General features: G+C 35.5%; 3 protein-coding genes and 2 pseudogenes across 8 annotated transcripts; 2 read left to right on the top strand and 3 right to left on the bottom strand.

Annotated features, from left to right (window-relative positions):
- The first annotated feature begins 1,629 nt into the window (after positions 1 to 1,629).
- LOC104780786 (homoarginine-6-hydroxylase 2-ODD-C23.3-like) lies at positions 1,630 to 4,226 on the top strand (annotated as a pseudogene). Its single transcript, XR_015596944.1, has 12 exons — positions 1,630 to 1,787; positions 1,917 to 2,032; positions 2,135 to 2,253; positions 2,599 to 2,662; positions 2,720 to 2,787; positions 2,967 to 3,025; positions 3,109 to 3,256; positions 3,373 to 3,392; positions 3,486 to 3,532; positions 3,621 to 3,701; positions 3,787 to 3,876; positions 3,966 to 4,226. The product of XR_015596944.1 is annotated as a homoarginine-6-hydroxylase 2-ODD-C23.3-like (transcript).
- On the bottom strand, positions 4,202 to 7,061 carry LOC104780784 (uncharacterized). 4 transcript variants are annotated; one of them, XM_010505323.3, is made up of 9 exons: positions 6,627 to 7,061; positions 6,397 to 6,502; positions 5,742 to 5,880; positions 5,535 to 5,643; positions 5,315 to 5,451; positions 5,088 to 5,224; positions 4,850 to 4,956; positions 4,644 to 4,771; positions 4,202 to 4,427 (listed from the first exon to the last, which is right to left on the bottom strand). In XM_010505323.3, exons 1-9 carry the CDS (start codon positions 6,669 to 6,671, stop codon positions 4,346 to 4,348), a joined length of 990 nt encoding a protein of 329 aa, XP_010503625.1. In that variant the 5' UTR covers positions 6,672 to 7,061; the 3' UTR covers positions 4,202 to 4,345. The 4 variants fall into 4 exon arrangements, with proteins under 4 accessions (XP_010503625.1, XP_087366577.1, XP_010503626.1 ...); XM_087510451.1 differs by having other exon boundaries at positions 5,742 to 5,894; positions 6,627 to 6,818; XM_010505324.3 differs by having other exon boundaries at positions 4,202 to 4,536; positions 6,627 to 6,815.
- LOC104780788 (uncharacterized) lies at positions 6,919 to 9,371 on the bottom strand (annotated as a pseudogene). The gene is made up of 7 exons (XR_015596943.1): positions 8,318 to 9,371; positions 8,140 to 8,207; positions 7,917 to 8,057; positions 7,690 to 7,731; positions 7,419 to 7,554; positions 7,220 to 7,321; positions 6,919 to 7,127 (listed from the first exon to the last, which is right to left on the bottom strand). The product of XR_015596943.1 is annotated as an uncharacterized LOC104780788 (transcript).
- A 700-nt stretch (positions 9,372 to 10,071) lies between these two features.
- LOC104780787 (kinesin-like protein KIN-8B) lies at positions 10,072 to 14,774 on the bottom strand. The gene is made up of 15 exons (XM_010505326.3): positions 14,350 to 14,774; positions 14,182 to 14,253; positions 13,921 to 14,037; positions 13,657 to 13,742; positions 13,400 to 13,544; positions 13,189 to 13,284; positions 12,822 to 12,913; positions 12,386 to 12,628; positions 12,157 to 12,307; positions 12,009 to 12,071; positions 11,697 to 11,930; positions 11,525 to 11,623; positions 11,327 to 11,440; positions 10,666 to 11,229; positions 10,072 to 10,558 (listed from the first exon to the last, which is right to left on the bottom strand). The coding sequence occupies exons 1-15, from the start codon at positions 14,395 to 14,397 to the stop codon at positions 10,223 to 10,225; spliced, it is 2,460 nt and encodes an 819-aa protein (XP_010503628.2). The 5' UTR covers positions 14,398 to 14,774; the 3' UTR covers positions 10,072 to 10,222.
- Positions 14,775 to 16,501: 1,727 nt separating this feature from the next.
- LOC104780789 (COMPASS-like H3K4 histone methylase component WDR5A) lies at positions 16,502 to 18,375 on the top strand. The gene is made up of 2 exons (XM_087510453.1): positions 16,502 to 17,347; positions 17,700 to 18,375. The coding sequence occupies exons 1-2, from the start codon at positions 16,673 to 16,675 to the stop codon at positions 17,985 to 17,987; spliced, it is 963 nt and encodes a 320-aa protein (XP_087366579.1). The 5' UTR covers positions 16,502 to 16,672; the 3' UTR covers positions 17,988 to 18,375.
- The last annotated feature ends 2,214 nt before the right edge of the window (positions 18,376 to 20,589 follow it).

The raw sequence follows: 20,589 nt of genomic DNA on the forward strand, positions 1-20,589 counted from the left end.
GCTAGATCAACACAATTAGATAAACTTGATGAATATCCATCTTAAAATTTAACATCCTTTTGAAGCCATCGTAAAAATACTGCCTTTGCTTCTGGTTGTAGTCTAAAAATTGGGATAGGTGCCTTTCCATCAGTTGTTAAGTGCAAATCTTTGCGATTACAGTGCTCTTGCAAATCAAACCAGAAATTAGAATTCTAAACTTTAGATTTGTGAAATATAAGAAAACTCATTTTAGTCATTTGTTAACAAATTCCTGAGTGATTTAGGTAGTCCTTATCGGGTTCGGGTTTATGGGTTTAGACATATAGAATCTGTTCGGATTTTTTATACTATTGGGTCGGGTTCGGGTATTACCCGTTCGGATTTGGGTAATTCAAGTATACCCGAACTCAAACAAACCATGAACCAAGAAAAAAAAAACTAATTTTATTTATATATAAATTTTAGAACACTTGTATAAATATAAATATTTAATGTTTCATGTTAGGACAGGGAAACTAAGATGGCAAAATAGTTAAAGATACATCCTTAAATGCTCAAGGTTCTGGGTTCAAGTCCCTTTAGATGTATTTACATTTAATTCGAATTAGTTCGGGTGGACATTCAGGTTTGGATATTACCCAAACCCGATCGGCCGATCGGGTATCCGAATCTCAGAGGTACTGAATCCGATCGGGTTTTATACAATATTCGAACCCGAACTGAACCATCTACTTTGGATCGGATACGGGTTCGGGATTCGGGTTCGGATAATATGCCCAGGGCTAGATTTAGGAAACAAAACAAGTTCCTACTTTTCCCAAGGGATTGGATTTACCAATTGTTTTTTTATTAACGACATAACAAAAGATGGTTGCTCAATCTTAGTATTTGTATCCAACATGCTAAATCCAAACAATCTTGTATTTTTATGATAATTTCTATGACTTTATTTTGTAAAGAAAGTGTATAAAATCATGAACCAATAACATAATAATTAAATTCATTAACAATCCTAGATTATTTTATTTTAATTAAATAATACAAAACTTTTAATGACTTTATAAAAGTCTGAATCCAATAACCCAAATTTATTAAAATTTTAAATGAGTTTTTACAAATCACAAACTAATAACACTAAACTTTAGCGGACTTTAATAAAATTTTGATCTAATAACAACATATTTTACATAATATTTAAAGTTTTTAAAACTCTATTCAAATCTCAAATCAATAATTGCCAGAAAAGTTTCAGAAATTTTTTTAGATAATTAAAACACTGTTTTTTTTAAATGACGCTGTTTTTAAATTATCCCCGCTAAATCATCTATTATGTACAGATTTGCCACTAAAATTAGAAAGAAAAATTATATCTAATTTTGAGCTAGAATTTGACTAGCTACCTAATTAGTTTTGAGCTAGATTTTTTTTTCTAGCTACCTAATTAGTGTGTTACCTAGAATATATATTTCTATCTATTTTTGAGCTAGAATTTGACTAGCTACCTAATTAGTTTTGCAACTTGTTTTGTTCGTTCTAATTTTGAGCTATAATTTATTACTAGCTACCTAATTAGGTCTAGCTAGAAAATAAACAAAATCACAAACATGCATATCCTCACGTGGGAGGGGCCCGTTTGCACTATGAAAATTATGGGTTCAAAAACTAGTTGCACTATAAAATGATTGCAAAGAGCAGAGAGTTTTATTACGATCTTCATATATGTTGTTAGTACAAAGCAATTTCCGTCATTGTGTAAGTAGCATCCGAAATGGCGACGAACTACGAATCCGTACTACAAGTTATAGGTATGGATACGAAACCGTGAATTGACTATTTTTCAGCAAATGTGATCGCTCTCATCATCATCATCAAAGTTTTCATATAAGATCTCAAGGAAACTAACTAAAATGCTTGAGACAATAATGTTTTTGCAGATATCAGTCCTTTAATGGTCAAATGCGATGACTTCAACATGGCGGAGGATGCCCGCATGGCGGAGGCTGTGAGAAAACTGGACAGTGCCTGTCGGGACGCCGGATTCTTCTACGTGGTATATAATTTTTAAAAAAAAATTCGTTAATGAAATACTTTTCTTTATTTGGGTTTTATATATATTAAAAGGGTTTGATTTTGGTCGAAGAATGTTGAACAGATTGGTCATGGAATCTCGTAGGATCTTATAAAGAAAGTGAGAGTGATGTCGCATCAATTTTTCGAGCTTCCTTATGAAGAAAAACTTAAGATCGAGATTACTCCAGCGGCTGGATACAGGTTTGTTACGTTCCATTGTTCTCAAAATATGATCACTAAAGTTGTTATATATAACGAACGAAATAATTAATATCATAACGAATTAATGTCATTATTTAAAAGTCAATGCATGGTTAAAGTCTACTTTCTACGTATCTTCATCATCGGAGTTCGATTCAAGCACCTTGTACAAAGGGTCAAATGGTCCTAGTAGTTAATAACTTAATATATACATATATTTTCTAAAATTATGGTTATCAATTAAAGCTCTCGAAGTAGTACGTAACTAGTACGTAAGAAAAAATAAGAGATGTTGTTCCATTCGGGTAAAAAACGAAGATCATTCATGGATGTTGAGTTATGCAGAGGATATCAGAGTATCGGACTAAATTTAACGAGTGGGAAACAAGATATGCACGAAGCCATTGATGTAAGCCAAGTAGTGATTCTGACAAACTCATGATGATATGGTTTTATTCTCTTACAGTGTTACAAAGAGTTTAAGGATGGGAAGTACGGGGACATTGGAAAATTTATGGAAGGGCCAAACCAGTGGTATGGCAAAACTAAATGAAAAGTCTGAATGGTAAAATAGCAAAATCACGTTTAAAAACATGAAAAATGTAAAAATATTATACCAATCATATCATAGTACTATTTTAATTTGTTACTGAGTTTTCGTCTTATTCAGGCTAATTAATTTATCTTCGTCTTTTTTTTTCACCTGGTTGAAGGCCAGAGAATCCCCAAGAGTACAAAACGTTGATGGAGGAGTATATTAAGCTGTGCACAGGTGATTTACCCTTAATTTTTACGTACGTTTCTTTTATGCATCCAATTAAGTTGTTAATATTTATGTCATCGTCGTGTTTATAGATCTTTCTAGAAATATCTTAAGGGGAATCTCTTTAGCCCTTGGTGGATCACCTTATGAGTTTGAAGGAAAGATGATGAGAGACCCTTTTTGGATTATGCGTGTTCTTGGTTATCCAGGTGTTAACAACCAAGAAAACGTTATCGGAATGTAACTTTTCTCATTGCTCTTATTTTACTTGGACAAAACTTTCACTTCACTTTATCATCATATATTTAGTTGTACGTAGTAAAGTAATAACTCGTCTCCTCTTTTTTCACTTAGAGTGGAGCTCACACTGACTATGGTAAGTAAGCTTGTAGTCAAATCAAAGTTGAATATATATTCATAAGTTTTTTTTCAAAATATTAAATCCCAAAACAAACTCATAACTTGGCAGGCTTGTTGTCGCTTATAAATCAAGATGATGACAAAACTGCTCTTCAGGTAATATATAAGAGAATATAATTTAATTTGCCTATATGATCTTATTTATATATTTGTATGAAAAATGGTAAAGAGTTACCTTGAAAAGGTGAGAGACTTGGCCGGCGATTGGATACCAGTGATTCCGATCCCTGGATCATTTGTCTGCAACATCGGTGACATGCTAAAGGTTTACTTCTGTTTCTTCTCATCTCTTTCTAATATTTCTTTCATGATTCCTAAAAAACATGTTTGAATCATATATGTATATGTAGATTCTTTCTAACGGGGTTTACGAATCCACACTTCATAGAGTGATCAATAATTCTCCTCGATACCGTGTTTGCGTCGGATTCTTCTACGAGGTAAAATAAACTTTAGCATTTTTCCTCATTCGGCTTTGGAAATTTGGAAACATGTCATGGTTTTAATTAATTAGATCATGTTCAAACAGACTAACTTCAACGCAGCGGTAGAGCCATTGGATATCTTCAAAGAGAAGCACCCAGGAAAAGGAACATCCCGAGTTTCGAAAGAGTTGCCTATGGAGAGTATCTGGTTCTAAAATCCTGACCACCTTTTCAAATTTAGTAGAGCACAGTTAATTAATTATGTGGTTGGGTTGGACTATGGATGGTCATATCGTTTCACATGTACTTTGGATTTCATATAATCAAATGAAACAAAAAATAATAAAAATAAATTGATTTCTATACTTCAGAAAAAACTTAAGTTTGTTTACCAATCGGCTAGTTTTAGTAAAGACAATGGGATTCCTATATATATATAGAATTCAAAAGAGATTACAAAAAGATATGGCGTATTCTTTCAGTATCACAAAACATGAAGCAAGTCATGTGTCAGGGGACCAACATTCTTCACTGTCCAAAAGTAATCTTCCAAATCGTAAAGCCGCCTGAAATATCCACACCCACCACAACAATATTTGACTTGAAAACTAAACGAAATTGGTTGAGAGACTCAAGGCTCAAGTCACTATATATGATCCTTAAGATCCCGGTGGACTACAGTTTCAATTTGGTTAGATATCAGATTCCTTCTCTAGTAAAACCCAATTAGAGCTTGTCTAATTTGTATAAAGCAAGATTAAGTAAGAAGTTTGTTAACTTACGCTAGATCTTCTAAAGTGTCCGCTTTGTTGATAGACTTCCCTTCGGGTAGTTCAAGACAAGAATGATGCGCTATCATCTCCTTTATCGTGTATTTTGTGCTTTTAACATCGTTATTCCACAAGATACTCTGCAACACAATATCTCGAAATCTAAAAATCATATCATACCCAGGAAAATTTATCATTTACTCTTTTTTCTTTGTTACCTTTCTAAGGTATTTCTTTTTCACATCTTCCCAGTGAGATTTTCCTTTTGGAGAGAAAATTGAAGCATTCCACATAGCTCCTCTTGCAACCATCACTGATGCAGCGCCTTTATGTGAACCAAAAAAAAAAAACCAGCAATATCGAAGGGTTAATCATTAGTACATGGCAGATACTTGTTATGTGATATTTGCTAATCAATCTTCTGAATCTGAACTCAATAAGTCTTATCATATGTACCTGTTGCAGCTTGAATGCGAGAAAAATCATCGTATTCTAGAACATCACCATTTGCAATGACAGGAATGGATAAAGCTGCCACAACATCTGCAATTTCATCCCATTTAGCTGGATCTCTTGGCCTGTCTGCAATTTTCCTGTATTTGTTGATGATGGAGAAATCGATGAACAACTTTTATAAAAACAGCTTAAAGGATTGAGAACCAACTAATAGTGGTGTACATTACCTCCCATGTACGGCAAGAGCTGGTACACCAAGTTTCTCAATTCTCCTAGCCAGTTCAATAGTATCTGCTGGTGATTTTAATAATCGAATCTTGCAAGTAACCGGCACGTCTAAGTTCCTCTTAAGTGTTGCCAAAATCTGGGATGAAGAAGAAACCACATGAGCAATCAATCAGTAAAAAACAAATGCGCAAATATGCAAAAGAATCAACAGAGTATTACATCATGAATTAGTTCGGGTTTACTTAATAAAGCAGCACCCATTCCTCCTTGAATAGAAAAGGCCTTGGGGCAACCCATATTAATATCAACAGTTGCAACGTCGTTGCACCTAAATGATGAAACAAAAACAATCAATTTCAAAATTGGTATAACACACACGGAGCATTGACTCTTTGCAACCAATGTGACGAATACGACTAAACTTACACAATCTCAGCAGCCTTTAGTGCTCTAACAGCATCAGAAGTTCCCATCTGAAAAACAACCCTATTTTTTTCTTCCTCACATGTGCTAAAGACGACATTATCTGTTCCTTTCTCCACAAACTCAGTTGTCCCAAAAGCAACTGCAGAGGGAGAACTACAATAAGAATTCGAGAATCAGGAAGAACCACAATAGCAGCCACCTTATATGTATCATGAAGATAAAGAGAGAAAAACCAAAGAAGAATATCTCTTGCTTAAGTCTCTCCCAAGAAACTTGTATAAAATATCTGCCAAAGAGATGCGCTAATGAAGCCAGCTTTCAATATAAAGTTGAAGGCATTATCATACAAAACAGTCCATACTGAGCCATACACAGAGTTTATCAAAACCTAGATACTTCTGTTCATCCTTTCTTAGTTCGGAACGAATAAACGCAGTAGTTTGATCTCTCTCAGCTTTCTCTTCAACAATAAGAGAAAGTGAGATAGATAACGTTAATATACACAACCCCAACAGTACTAAAATAAGCTTATTGAAGTATAATGTAGCGACCATAACATACCAAATAAGCTATCTAGCAGAGAATCTGAGAGCCAAATGAATCAATTCAAAAAAATTCACAACTACACCACGAAAGAAGACACCAAAGAGTTTACCATTAGTTCGGCGTTCGCACTTAACAAGCTTATGATCAATGATCTCTTCACCGTAGGTAATATCAGCGCTGTACTCAGCTGCCAACATCCTAAACGACAACGTTCCCTAAACCAAATAACACCTCTCGGAATAAGCAAAGACGAAAGCGAGAACAACGAATTAATAAAAAAAAAAAAAAAAAAAAAAAAAAAAAAAAAAAAGAGGAACAAATTTCACAATTTAGACTTACCACTCGAACCATGGGAGCAAGAACAAGCTTGTTCTGGTAATCCATCTTCGTCGTCTTCGTGGCAACGTCAAACGCAGCCACGGAAAAATTCGAAGACGCCGCCGCCGGCTAGATCTCCGCACACGAACTTGTTTGTTTTGCTTCAGGGACAAAAAAAAAAACAGAATCCCTTTCTGATGGGCTTATCTTAGTAAATGGATCCAAATAGGCCCATTATAATTACTTGTGTGATGGTTTTTTTTTTTTTTTTTTTTTTTTGAACAAAGGTGTGATGGTTTATGACAGTGTAAAACACAAGTAAATCACATGGTATAAGCTCATTGTCCCCAATGAATCAAACAAAATTGGTAATTGGATGAAAAGAGTTTGTTTTTAGTAAATCCATTCCCAAGCTCTGTTCACAATCTCATCTTCTACAAACGGACGCAATGACCACATCAGACTATAAGTCTCTAGCTCATCTGATGATGACTTCAAACTAAGCGATCGCACAATCTTTTCCTGAAATCAGACACATTTCTTTCTCTTCAGTGAGTTTTTTTAAGGTTTTAAAGATCAAACATGAAGAGAAGAAGGGTTCAAATTGCACACACCTGCATCGTATAGTTCTGCTTCATCATACTGTAAACTACTGCAATAAGTGTAGCGTACTCTGTAACCTCAGGTTCTTGAGAGAAATGTTCAGTCTCGTTCTCCTAAAACAAACACACCCAAACTACATTGTTATTCTCTGAAAACGTTTTGAAAGATGTAAGTTAGTTTACCCGAGAACAGATTCTGTTGACATCTTACCTCATCACTTGTTACTTGTTGCAATTCATCATCATTTGAGTCTTTAAATCTGGCTGTACGGAAAACTTTGTGGCAGTCTCAATCGCAAGGGCTGCTTCATCGGTGAGATGCTCGAGTTCAATTAACAAGCTTTTGGCTGCAATTTTCACGTCTTTAAGATCAAAAAGGCATAGTAATTATGTGGGAGTGAGTGAAGACATGAAATAGTAACTAATGACAAAACAAGTTATAGAGACAGAGTAACTAATGGCAATAGATGGTAATACATTACCTTTGATTGCGTGGTCAGAAATTCCTGATAGGGATATATGCACTGCTTATTCCGGTATTTTTGTTTTCAGATAAGAAACGGAAGACCAAGTCAGGAAAACGAAGTGCAAGAAAAAAAAAAGGAGCAATGTGTAAGCGGAAACGAAAAGATGAATGTTCCTAAAACATGAAACTATTCACATACCTCTTGGGACTTACTAAATCAGACGAGTTGAGAAAGTAACTTACAAGCTCTAGTGCTTTCTGCAGCATCATGGATGTTAATACATCCTGCTTCTAAATATGATTTAAGCCGTCTTGTTTCATTCTTACTGATGATGTTCTCGACCAACTTGGAGGTAGTAACCATTGGAGGGCGCTGAAGAAAACCTGAAATAGTAAATGTCATAAGAAACAAATGTCATAGAAAGACTGCAAATCCACAGTGAAGGTTATACAAAAGAAAACGTACTGAGTGATTGTTGAAACCGTAGAAGAAAGGTCTTTGCAGCATTCTCTAGTTCCTCAAGCTGTGTGATTCTAATTATCATCACAATAACCAAGATCTCAAGATTCAGAGTGGAGACATAGCACGTACTTGAAGTTGAAAGCACATAAATGTAAGAGATCCAAAGCATAACAATTTTTACCCCGTCATAAAGTCTTTGAAAATTTCGTAAATTTTCTTCTTCTGTTCGCTTCTTGTATCCATTTCTTTGTCTTTCATTCTAGAAGAACACATGTAACATCGTGTCAAAGCTAAAACCACAAGAAAAAAAATTCAGAGAAAACATTCGCTAACTAAGCATATGCATGCCCAAGTATGAATTCTTCAGTCGGAAATTCAAACAGGAGAAGCTTCGGTAATCCAATACCGCAAATTTTATACAATTTCAGCTAGGCTCTGCAATCACGACACAAACAGCAAAGTTCCAATTTGTATCAATAATTACAAATTCAGTCTTTAGAGAATCTAACAAGACAAAAGCGTAAGAGAGAAGAAAGAGTGTGTTTCTGCCTTTCTGGTTCACACTCGCTAGAATCAATCAAGATCCTAAAATTACAAACGATCACCAACACAAGAGAAGTAAGTATCCTAAAATTATAGAAGTTCTGCAACACACATTTGAAACCAGAAAAGTTTAACACAAAGAGAAGTAAGTATCCACAGAATTTGAAAACTTTCACCTCCGAATGATGGTGGTTTTAAGTCACACACTAATCTGATACCAATACTCACAATGTAAAATTAGCAATAACATCTTAAGATACACACTAATCTAATAGACTGATACCAATACTCAGAATCACAGTTCAGCAATATCTTAAGATCCATACTCAATTACTCATCAAAACCCATTACTCAAAAGTCTTAACTCAACAACATCTTAAGATACATACATAATCTGAAACCAATATACAGAACAACACCTTAAGATACACATAATCACCAAAACCAATACTCAGAAATCTCAATCACACAACAAACTGTAAACACCTAACCGAAACAAATCCATATACCAAAACCCAGTTCACATAATCTCATCAGACACTAAATTGATCTAATGAAATCGATCAAACCCAAAAATGTAGGGAAACCAAGAAGAAAAATCATTCATAACCGTCGAAGAAGCTTGAATACGTCAAGAAGAAGTGTGAATTGAGATCGTAGAAGAAAGGAGATATTTTGGTTTTGTTCAATTTGGTTGGTTCAATTCGGTTTACTCATTTAATTAAAAGAAAAATGGGCTTAATTTGGTATTTAAAATCAATTCAACTATGTTTGGTTTGGTTTTAATTAACTCATCAACCATTTTATTTTAATCCATTTCAATCCAATCCATTAAACCCATAAACCATTTTGATTCATTAATCTGTTAAAACCCACTTATTGGATTGGTTTGGTTTGGGTTGATCCATAAATTTGGAACTATTTTGACACCCCTAACCGCAATGATCTACTAAGACTGAGTTAATCGGAACTGTAACGTTATTGAACTAATCACAAACCAATCCACCAAGAAAACAAAGAGAGAGAGATAAAATATGAACCAGAGTTCGATTCTCCAGGAGAGAAAACGAGAGACGGACGGAATTTTGGTAGACGACGCCGGCGAAGCTCGGAGGAAGCCGAAGTGACGCCGGAGAAGGTCGATTCCGGCGGTGCAGATGGCGGAGAAGAGGAGGTCGATTAGGGGTTTTTTAGATTTTGACTCGACCCAATTTAAAGATTTTGGCAAAGTGACGTCGTTTAGGTTAAGCTCTTTGTCCCTCTGCTATTAATTAAGTTATTCGTTGTCGATAGAACAATGGTTCGGTGAGCCTTTTTTTGGGGTCAAAATGGACAAATTGTTTTTTTTCTCTCTTCTTTATAACCTTTTCGCCATATATATACACACATCAATCGTATCAGGAAGAAATCAATACCGTGGAATTTGCTGTACAAACAAAACAAACAAAAAAGAGTCATGTGACTGAGAGCGTGAGGCGTTTAAAAAACTGAGCCTCGAAACTGACTCCTTATCGAACTCAAGTGTGTGTTGGTTTTAGAGATGTCATTGTTGTTGGCGTTGAGTTTTGTTTCCTTTACTGTGACCTTTGGTGCCTCCTCCTCCTCTGTACAACTTTGTGTGGCTGTCCTGTCCGTACGAAGAGGTTTTGACGCCTTTGGTTCCTGAGAGCGGGCTCGTTCCATACGATCGTTGCTGCTGGTTTCTTGCACCATTGGATGAAACTGCATTGGGGGCGCGTGGACTGTTGTTGTATGAACCGTTTCTCACAGTGACAGCACGGGGACTTCCATAGAAAGGTTGCACAGTTGGGGTGGTGGCCACGTTGATGAGTCCAGCTCGCGGGCTACCATAAGGACTTGTTGTGTTAGCCAACATTTCCTGGTTGCAATCAAAACATATAGAATGTTAGTTTTACAAGCCGAATAAGTGAGATTGAAATTAACCTCATCGCATCTGAAGAAAAAATGAAGTGTTATGATACGTACCCTTTGAGGAGCCTGGTAAAAGTTGGGACCTATATGGGAAGAGACCATCCGAGGAGAAGAATTGTTCACAGTTTGTGGATAAGAGACTCGGCGATGATTGCCTCCTGTGTCGATTCGTGAAGCTGGTCTGCTGCCACCAACCCAACCATCGTGGCTTTTCCTGACATTGACAAATGCAGGTGGCTCCTGTCCCATGAAGTAGTAAGAGCTGTGGTGTTCCTCTCTGCATAAAGTAGGAGTTGGAGCCCATTGTTGACCTTTCGAAGAAGGGTCTTGATAACTCTGGAAAGTGCAGGAGGATTTAGAATATGAGTGGCCCATGAAAGGGATGTTTGCAGGTATGAAACTCGGTGTTTGTTTCCGATAAGGAAGTCCTGGAAACGACGCCATACTACTCCAGTCTTCAATTGTGATTCCTTGTTTTGCAGCGAGGTCAAACACTTGTTTCTCTTCAACTCCTAAACCCATTAGCAAATTCCATAGGTTTCTTTGGGCTTCCCTTTGGTTGTAAATGATTTGGTCTCTCATTGCCATTTCAAACTGTAGTTCGGTATTACCCATCCCCTACATTTATAAAAAGAAACAACAATAAATGTTGAATCAGTTGTGTAAGAACTTCAGGGTCAAGATAATGAGAATTTGCTTTGTTTACTTCACTCACCAGGAGCTTATACTGATTGAGAATATGCAGATAAGTTTTGTTTCCGTTGTTATTTATTGCTTCGTTGAGCATATCCTGTAGTTTGCAGCGATGTCTTTCATTTTCTTCAATTTCCTGTAAAAATGAAGATATAAGGATGATTTGCAATGACAATGATGAAGTGTAGAGTTGAAACATATGATAAAGAAAAAGGTTTACTCTCTGGTAGTTAACACCGGCTTCATCATTGTCGCGGATATTATCAAGTATTACTTGTCGTCTGCTACTTAGAGCTTCGACTACATCTTTTTCTGTCGCCTATAAAACAGAGAAGAAGTTACAGTAATGCAATATATTGACTTTTGAATTAGGAGAAGCTTTATCACCAAACCTGTTTCGCAATAGCATCATCAAGATGCTGAAGTTCAGTGCGATTTCTCAGGTTAGTTTCCTCAAGCTCAAATAAAGCCTTCTGTAAGTTTATACGGTCCTGAACATTTTCACTTATCTGGTGGCTTAAACCATCCAACCACGAAAGTTCACGTTCGACACCTCTTTCAAAAGGTTTGATGCTTAGCTGGGACTCTTTTTCTGCTAGTTGTGTTTTCAGCTGAGAAACCTCTTTCTATGAAACCAAATATCTGAGTTATTTACTGCTACTATATTCATTTTGTAACAAAAGTAGACAGAAGTATTAACTTACTTGAAGATTATCGATCATTCGTTGGTAGTCTGACATATGAGTGTCGATGGTACCAATATTTTTCTAAAATGCATGAAAAGTGAATAGTAAGTACTTGTGAAGCAATTATCTCGTCGACTAGAATTATTCAGATGAAATTTATTGTCACCTGAATGTGTGTTTTAATCTCCTTTGCTCGGTCAGCATATTTCAATGTGTTCACAGTATGATGATACTGACTATCAGCAGGTGATATGGTTGCAACCATCACTGTCTGGGAGTTCCCACTCAGACCATCTTTAAGAATCCGTGTAAGTTTGCTGAAAATTAGACAAGTTTTTATCAGCCAGAAAAAGATTACTAATCTAAGATAGAAAAGATCACATATCCACTCATACCTGTTTCTGTATGGGACATAAGCAAGGCCCTTTTTGTGTTGCTTCCCCAAAGCGTTTATGCAATTTGCTAGTGCAAGGAGTGAGCGATTAATATTAGCTCCATCCCTCAGTTTTTGACCTCCATTGTTCGTCTCAGCAGCTCTTTCACTGCCAGCAAGATCTACAAGGGCGAGTTTCCCTCTCATGACTTGATTTTGATTCTTTTGCCTTCTTTTTACTGCAATCTCCAGAACTGCGTGGGATCTGGTAATTGACAGGGAAGTACATATAGGTAATGGGCCACCACGAGTTCATTTTCAAGAAAAATTCAAGAATGTTTCCATTTCGATGCAGGAAATTACTCAAGGAAATAAACCATTTGGCTGTGAGATCTAGAGATTTACAAGCGAGAAGCTTCCAACATTAACAGCTTATTCAGAAGGTGGCATCCACTCACCTTGATGACGTTCCATTCATCTCCGTGCTCTCAGTTTTCCGTCTACTGTTCCCTAAGTTCAGCAGTTCAAGGATTCGGTCTGCAGAAAAGACCTACAAAATAAACATTTTGACTAAGGACCCAAGATGCAAATGCCGAAAAGGTTTCAATGGAGCAAATGAAACAAGGATAAAAGGCTGGTTTTCCTCGTCATCGGCAGAGAATTCTAATAGAAATACTAACTGATACAAACTGGAAGGCAGAGAAAGCTCTCTTAATCTAAACCATACTACTACACTATATATTCTGCTACACAACATGATTAGAATCAGGTTTTAAAGTGATCTCTCCAAATCAGGTTTAACAGAGATCAGAAAAGCATATGGACCTTGATTGATCGCAGGCCAGCTACTACTATCCCCTGCTCTGGATCCTCTCTGAGCTCCAAATGACCAGATGACTTCTCAAGCAGATCGTATATAACCTGAGTTGCAGTCGAGATTAATTATTATAAGAGAAAGAGTAATACCACATAATGGAAAGCACACTACACAACAAACAACAATAACCAAGTTTTCAGACTACTAAGCTAGCCTTACTTCATTGTAGACTTCAAGATATGAGCAAGTCACTTCAAAATCATCTGAGCTCTTGTCACTCTTGATCATATCAAAAATGGTATTCAAGCTGAGAACCATCAATCCAGGATCACTTCGAGTTCCAACCATTGTATATGTTTTGCCACTAAACAAAATTGCATCATTGAGTCAGATAACAAAACATGAATGTTCTTGTAGCTTTTGCAACTCGAATATGCTAAAGAATACTATTGGAGATCATTTACATAACTACATACCTTCCAGTTGAACCATAAGCAAACACTGTAGCATTGAGTCCATGGACAACACCAGAGATCACAGAAGACATACTCGTATAGACATTCTGAAAAACAACACACAAACCTTAAACCACAAGTCTAAAAATAAACCCACAACTTCATTCACTTACTTCAAAAAAAAAAGAGTCACATACACACGCACTACGAACCTAAACAGTTTCCAGAAAAAAAAAATTCTCAAATACATAAACAAGAAGACACAGATCCAAGAAATTCAAAAACCTTGTTCGTGCTCTCAGGGCCAAACGCATGATCAAAACAATACTTCTTCTCTTTAGTCCGATTCTGAATCCGATCAAGGTAATCTTTCGATAAGTCAGGGTCTAACACAATCACTTCCTGAAAAATCGAAAAACAAAACAAAAATTAGGTCGAGATTTTCCAAAATATAAAGAGCGAGCTAGAATCATCAACTGTGGAAAAAAAAAAAAAAAATTAGGAACTGAGTGAAGAAATCAAATAAACAAAAATTCAGAAAGAGACCTTAGAGTTATTCACACGAACAATGTCTCTACCACGTTCTTTCTCCATTAACGGTCTACATTTCACAGCGACCTACCCGGAAAACACACAGAGAAATCAAACCGGTTTAATAAAATTCAGACGGATTAAACCGGAAATTATCTACGACGAGGAGGTGACAGAGCTAACCGTGAGTGTAGTTGTCTTCTTCGCAGCTGGAGCTCTAATGCTTGGCATTTTTCGTCCGTATAAAGCGAGAATTTCCCCAATGCGAGGTTAAAATTTTCCGGGAAAACTAAACAGAGTCTCTCTCTCTCTCACACAACGATCAGAGAGAGACGAACAACAAACTCACTCCTAAAAATATGCGAAGAATTGAAAAAAATAAAATAAAAAATGTGAAGCGAAGAAGAAGAATGAAAATTTCAGCTGAGCTAAAAAGGATAAGAATTAATTCAAATAAATGTTTGATAGTTTCAAGATTCTCTCTCTCTCTCTCTCTGTAAAATTTTCACCGTTTCAAAATTTAAGCTGGAAAAATTAAAATTCAATTAATGCTCTTTGCTTCAGAGATTTCTAATAAACATTTTTTTATTTTTGTGTAAGAAGAGGGAAAAAATAAAAAGATCGTGCGAGAGGGATATTAAAGAAAGGAGTCACATGTGTGACGGTGTATTTTGTTTAAGATGTGGTAATGTCATCATCGCCGTTGATTTTTGTATCTGAACGGTAACGATTGAGCGAGCTTTCACATATAGAAGTAGAGTGGTTTTTGTGGATCGGGTATTATTATTTAACTTATAAGTTTTTTTATTACATATCCAATTAATTGATTAATAGCCATTTTAATTCTTCGTCGAACAGCTTTTCAATTTGGATTTTTGTTATCAAATTGATTTTTTTAACTAATTTAATTTGACGAAGTTTTTGTGAACTGTGTACACGACGTGCTATCTAATACCATATGTTTATACGAGAGATAAGCTGACGTGACGTTTTACAACTTATTTGCTAAAACAAATAATTTCATTAAAATATGTTTTCGTTGTTTGACAAAAAAAAAAAATCTTGATTACAAGGCGTGTTCTCACAATGTGAATTTAACCGACAACGTTCGTACTAACGTTTAGCTAGATTATCTTCCAAAATCATACAAATCAATAAAACATTATTTCTTTTGTGTTACTTCAGCCATCATGCACATTACCAACGAATGCATAATTTTATACTATGACACAAATATTTTCCTTATTTTATTAATGCATTACTACTACTACCCACCCATAGAAGTATGGGTACTCACTCACACCAAATTTATCTATAATTTAATATGCATGTTCTGTATAACTTGAAGTTTTATTATCTATCTCACCGAAGACTCGATCCGGTTCATCAATGTACCATAAATTATCAAGGAGCTCGTTTCATGGCTAACTTTTCATTTATAACGTATGTACGATAACGTAACAATTGTTCAACATAATAAGCAAACCGCGATCGATTATATAATCATATGCTATAAAGTGAAATAAATAAATAAATAAATACCAAAAAATGAAAACTGAATTATAGGAGTATTAATTATTTTGTTATGTAAGCTTTTTGGGTTTAACGAGGCAACGAGATTTGTTTTTTCTCCATGTGTTCGTGCGAGTTTACATTTTACAAATCGTTTCGTATAATAAAATCATAAATTTTTTACTTTGTGAAGTTCAGATTCGATCGTTCCAACGAAATACTACTACAGAAAAAAAACACAAAAAATGAGCAGTGGTGGTAGTTGCAAGTCTTGTTAGTTGTGTTCGTGATTTGTTTGCTCGATAATAAAGACTTAAATCAAAATTTAATATCATTTCGATATTGATTTGTTTGGTCGATAATAAACACTAAAATCTAGTATATAGCTTGTTCTGTCCAATTACAAGTTGAAAACACCACAACATAAATGAAAACTAATTAATTTGTTCGGGTCGAAGAGATTTAATCTCATTAAATATAAATATGGTTCTGAGTATGATAACTTAAGATTAATTAAAGCTATAAACTTAAGGAAAAGCTGCAAAAACTTTAATCTCTCTTTTCTTAGTTTTTTTTTTTTTTTTGAGTTTTCTTCTTGTTTTATAAAAATTCATAAGTGAAAAATTAGAGGAAAGTAGTATCATTAACCTAAACAAAAATATTAAAAATGAAGCTTTTGTGTTCAGAGGAAGTAAAGTAAAGAATAAAAGATTCTAAAGACTCTGAACCAGTCTGAGAGTTTGAGCATAGAAATCGCGCACGTGAGCTGCTCGTGAAACTACTTTAATTTACGTAAAACTCAAAAGATACCCCTATACTATCCAATTATTTCAAAAAACACCCCACAATTTTGGTTTAAATCAATCAGGGTTTATCAAAGAACACTGGATCGTCTCTCTCCTTGGACCAAAGCCTCCCTTTCCCAAAAACCCTAAATCTCCCAAATTCAATCTTCTTAATTCCCAAAAAAAAATACACTCCTTTACTATTACCCATGGCAGAAGAAGTACCAGCAACAACAGCAACAGCATCATTCACTCCATACGTCCACTCCCAAACCCTAACAACCCACGAACGCGCCGTCTCCTCCGTTAAATTCTCCTCCGATGGTCGCCTCCTCGCTTCCGCCTCCGCCGACAAAAGCCTCCGCACTTACACAATCAACACCGACGGAAACCCCATCGCCGAGCCTGCACGAGAATTCTCCGGCCACGAGTACGGTATCTCCGATGTGGCCTTCTCTTCAGACGCGAGGTTTATAGCCTCCGCTTCCGATGACAAAACGTTAAAGCTGTGGGACGTTGAAACCGGCTCGTTGATCAAGACGCTGATCGGACACACCAATTACGCCTTCTGTGTTAATTTCAATCCTCAGTCGAACATGATTGTATCTGGTTCGTTCGATGAAACGGTTCGGATCTGGGATGTTACTACTGGGAAGTGTTTGAAAGTTCTTCCCGCGCATTCTGATCCTGTTACTGATGTTGATTTTAATCGAGATGGGTCTCTTATTGTGTCTAGTAGCTATGATGGGTTGTGTCGTATATGGGATGCTGGCACTGGGCATTGTATTAAAACTTTGATTGATGATGAGAATCCTCCTGTTTCCTTTGTTAGATTCTCTCCCAATGGCAAGTTCATCCTCGTTGGCACACTGGACAATACCCTGGTGAGTAACTTCTTCTCCATATTGTAAGATTTTGCTGAATTTATCTCAGAGAAAAGCATGAAGATTTGAGTAGAGCGTTAGATTCTAGGTGTTTATAGAAGTTTGATTTAGGAGAGAAGCCAATCCAAAGGTATTTGCAATAGTGTTTTCTAGTTAAGGATATTATTTCTCTTTTAAGCAAAAAGTTGGTAGCTTTAGTATAGTTCTGTTATTGATTCTAGAGGGTTGTGGCTTCTAAGATATATCTTCTTTTGGTGTTTGATTTATTTGCATCTATAAGAGGACATTGGAGGATAAATTCTCATGCAACGTTATTAATGCACTGATCTCTTCACGATATTTAAATGTGCAGAGGTTGTGGAACATTTCGTCTGCGAAATTTCTCAAAACATACACTGGCCACGTAAACTCACAGTATTGTGTTTCCTCTGCGTTCTCTGTCACAAATGGAAAGCGGATAGTCAGTGGATCCGAGGATAATTGTGTATACATGTGGGAGTTAAACTCCAGGAAACTGCTTCAGAAACTTGAGGGCCATACTGAGCCTGTTATGACTGTAGCTTGCCACCCGACAGAGAATTTGATCGCATCAGGCTCACTTGACAAGTCTGTAAAAATTTGGACACAGAAGAAAGAATGAAACAACACTATCTCTTCATACATGCCTCCTACGTCAAAGCTGTAATCATCTTTTGCTCACTGATCTTGTTAGATTGATTCTTGCCTCATTATGTAAAAGTCCAATTTTTGGTTCGTGTCGAGACCGTTGTAATAGTTTACACAAGAAATGTGAGACCGTTGTAATAGTTCCCTGTGTGACTCTGAACTATTTAGGCAAGTCTAAAGGCAAAGAGAAACCCCTTGAATCCTGCAAGTCCAAAGGGACTTGAGAGAGCGAGCAAAACACTTCAATAGCAGGTTTTCTCTTTTCAAACATTTTATGTATTAAGCTGATGCCATGCTTCTGTGTTTCCTACAACTCTATTGGTCTTAAACTATTTCAGGGTTGGAAAAATTGTTCATACGAATCGTATTGATGGGTAGTTCATGGGTCAAAGTACACATATATGACTAAATGTAGATAATGTATGGTAGTTGGTTGGGCCATGAACATGATGATGAAGCTTATGGTCCCTTTGGTCCTGTCCCATATATGTATTTTTTTTTTCATTTTTCACTTTTATCGTAAAGTTTTTTTTATCCCTACAAATTTTGAAAGGACCACCTGAAAAATTGAACCCACTCTTTATAATTTCAATTTCGAAACCAAAAAAACAAAAAGATGACTTTGTGACCTTTGTTCTGTCTTTTAGCTACAACAGTGGGTTGCTTTTACAGCGTGTCTTTCTGTTTGCATGATTCAAACCAACAGAAAGCAACAGTTCCTAAGGACTGAGTCTTGTTTGTTGTCTCTCCCAAAACATACAAAGATTCAAAATTTTGCTTTGGTTCTTTGTGTAAAAATTCTTGAAATAAAAAATAAAAAGAAAACTTAAAATGAGTAAAGATTGAACTCATGAATGTGATAGTCGATTAGTCACAATCTTGTATAAGAGGATAAGACATTGGGGAGAGCAGAGGAATGTAACCCTAGTAATATGTTCATCTCCTCCCTTCTCTTAAATGAATAAATCCAATGTTATTCGATTGTTCAACACTATTTTGGTCAAAATGACTCATTATGTAACTCGAGATTATGTAAAATTTATTAAGTTCGTATGTCTTAGTTATAGTTTGTTAATACTTTTGTCATAGCAAACAAGAATTGTTAAGATTAAGTGCTAACGTAATCTATTAGTTAGATAAAGTATATTTGATTTGGTACCAAATATGAAATCAAGCTTAACAAATGACTCTTTAAATACACACCCATCCAAAAGTATATACATCTTCCCAATTTTACACACACACAAAAAAAGTAGACCATTCTTATCATTCGAAAGTGCCTTCATTATTGTAAGGGACCTTTATTATAAAATTTTCACTAATTTTAGTTTATTATCTAGTGCAAGGAAGTGCGTTGCAGATGAAAAAATTATTCTATTGGTCCGGGTCCATGAAGAAGAAAACAAATATTCACCTAATATGAGTACGACTTATTCCAGTGCCTATAGTTTTATACCTAAACTCGTCTAGTGACAAAGGAAAAAAAAAACCAATTGGTTATCTAATTTTTGGTATTCCATATTTAAGCTATCCATTCTCATTCCAATAAATCAAAATAAGTACTACTTTTTTTTTTTAGTTCCTAAATTTAAATTAAATTAATTTGTGAGATAGTATAATACAATGAGGGGAAAAAATAGAAATAATGTATATGGAAAGCCATATGTTTTGTTCAGTAGACAAAGGAAACCATTATTGTTGATCAGTGAAGACAGTGGTAAACTGGCAAAAAGATGAAAATGATGCACATAGGACTGTTTTTACTGACTCATCATCTTCCACAAATACAAAATCACGATCGTATCCCTACCCATCTCTCGAGACTCTTAACAGGTCCCGTGCGTCATCATCATCTCAGCTCAGGACTCAGGGTTGTTCTCGTCTTTTTCAGAGACTGGCTGGCTCTCTGGTTTTTGTGTCGATCATGCCTTGTTGTGGTCCTTCATGGTAGAAATGTGATTTACCCAATACCGTTCAACGGTAATTCTGGTCATTTAAACTAATTATCCAATTTTAAATGTTTTGGAATAGTACTCCATTTCGTTAATTAGCGGGTCTCTCGATAAATCTGTAATTTTGTGAATCCGAGTGGTAGGCTCATACTCCCCCCGTTTCAAAATATAAGATGTTTTAGATAAGTTTTTTGTTTCATAATATATGATGTTTTCAATTTTTATGTAACTTTTAGATTAGTTTAATATTTTATATCATACAGTATTGTTTATGATTGATTAAACTTGTTAAAAGTAAAAACTTCTTAATCAAAGTGCTTTAATTAAAATATCTTATATTTAAAAAGGGAAAGAGTATATTTTTTTCCGTCAAATTATAACATCAGGACCGTTCATCATTATTCATTAATTATTTTATTATGGTTTTTTTAAAAAAATTTCTTAAAACAACTTTATGATTTTATAGTTCGCCTTGATAATTGCATTATTACATATGTGACGTATTAAAATACTACTCCTATATTGGAGGAACTTGTCAAGATATGGTAACATCACGTTTCAAAACAACAAAGCTCCAAAAAACGAAAATTAGTTGTAACATTCTCTCATGTAATTATCGTTTTA

Source organism: Camelina sativa, chromosome 4 (assembly GCF_030686135.1).
Source record: "Camelina sativa cultivar CO46 ecotype springtype chromosome 4, ASM3068613v1".
Taxonomy (NCBI): Eukaryota; Viridiplantae; Streptophyta; class Magnoliopsida; order Brassicales; family Brassicaceae; genus Camelina; species Camelina sativa.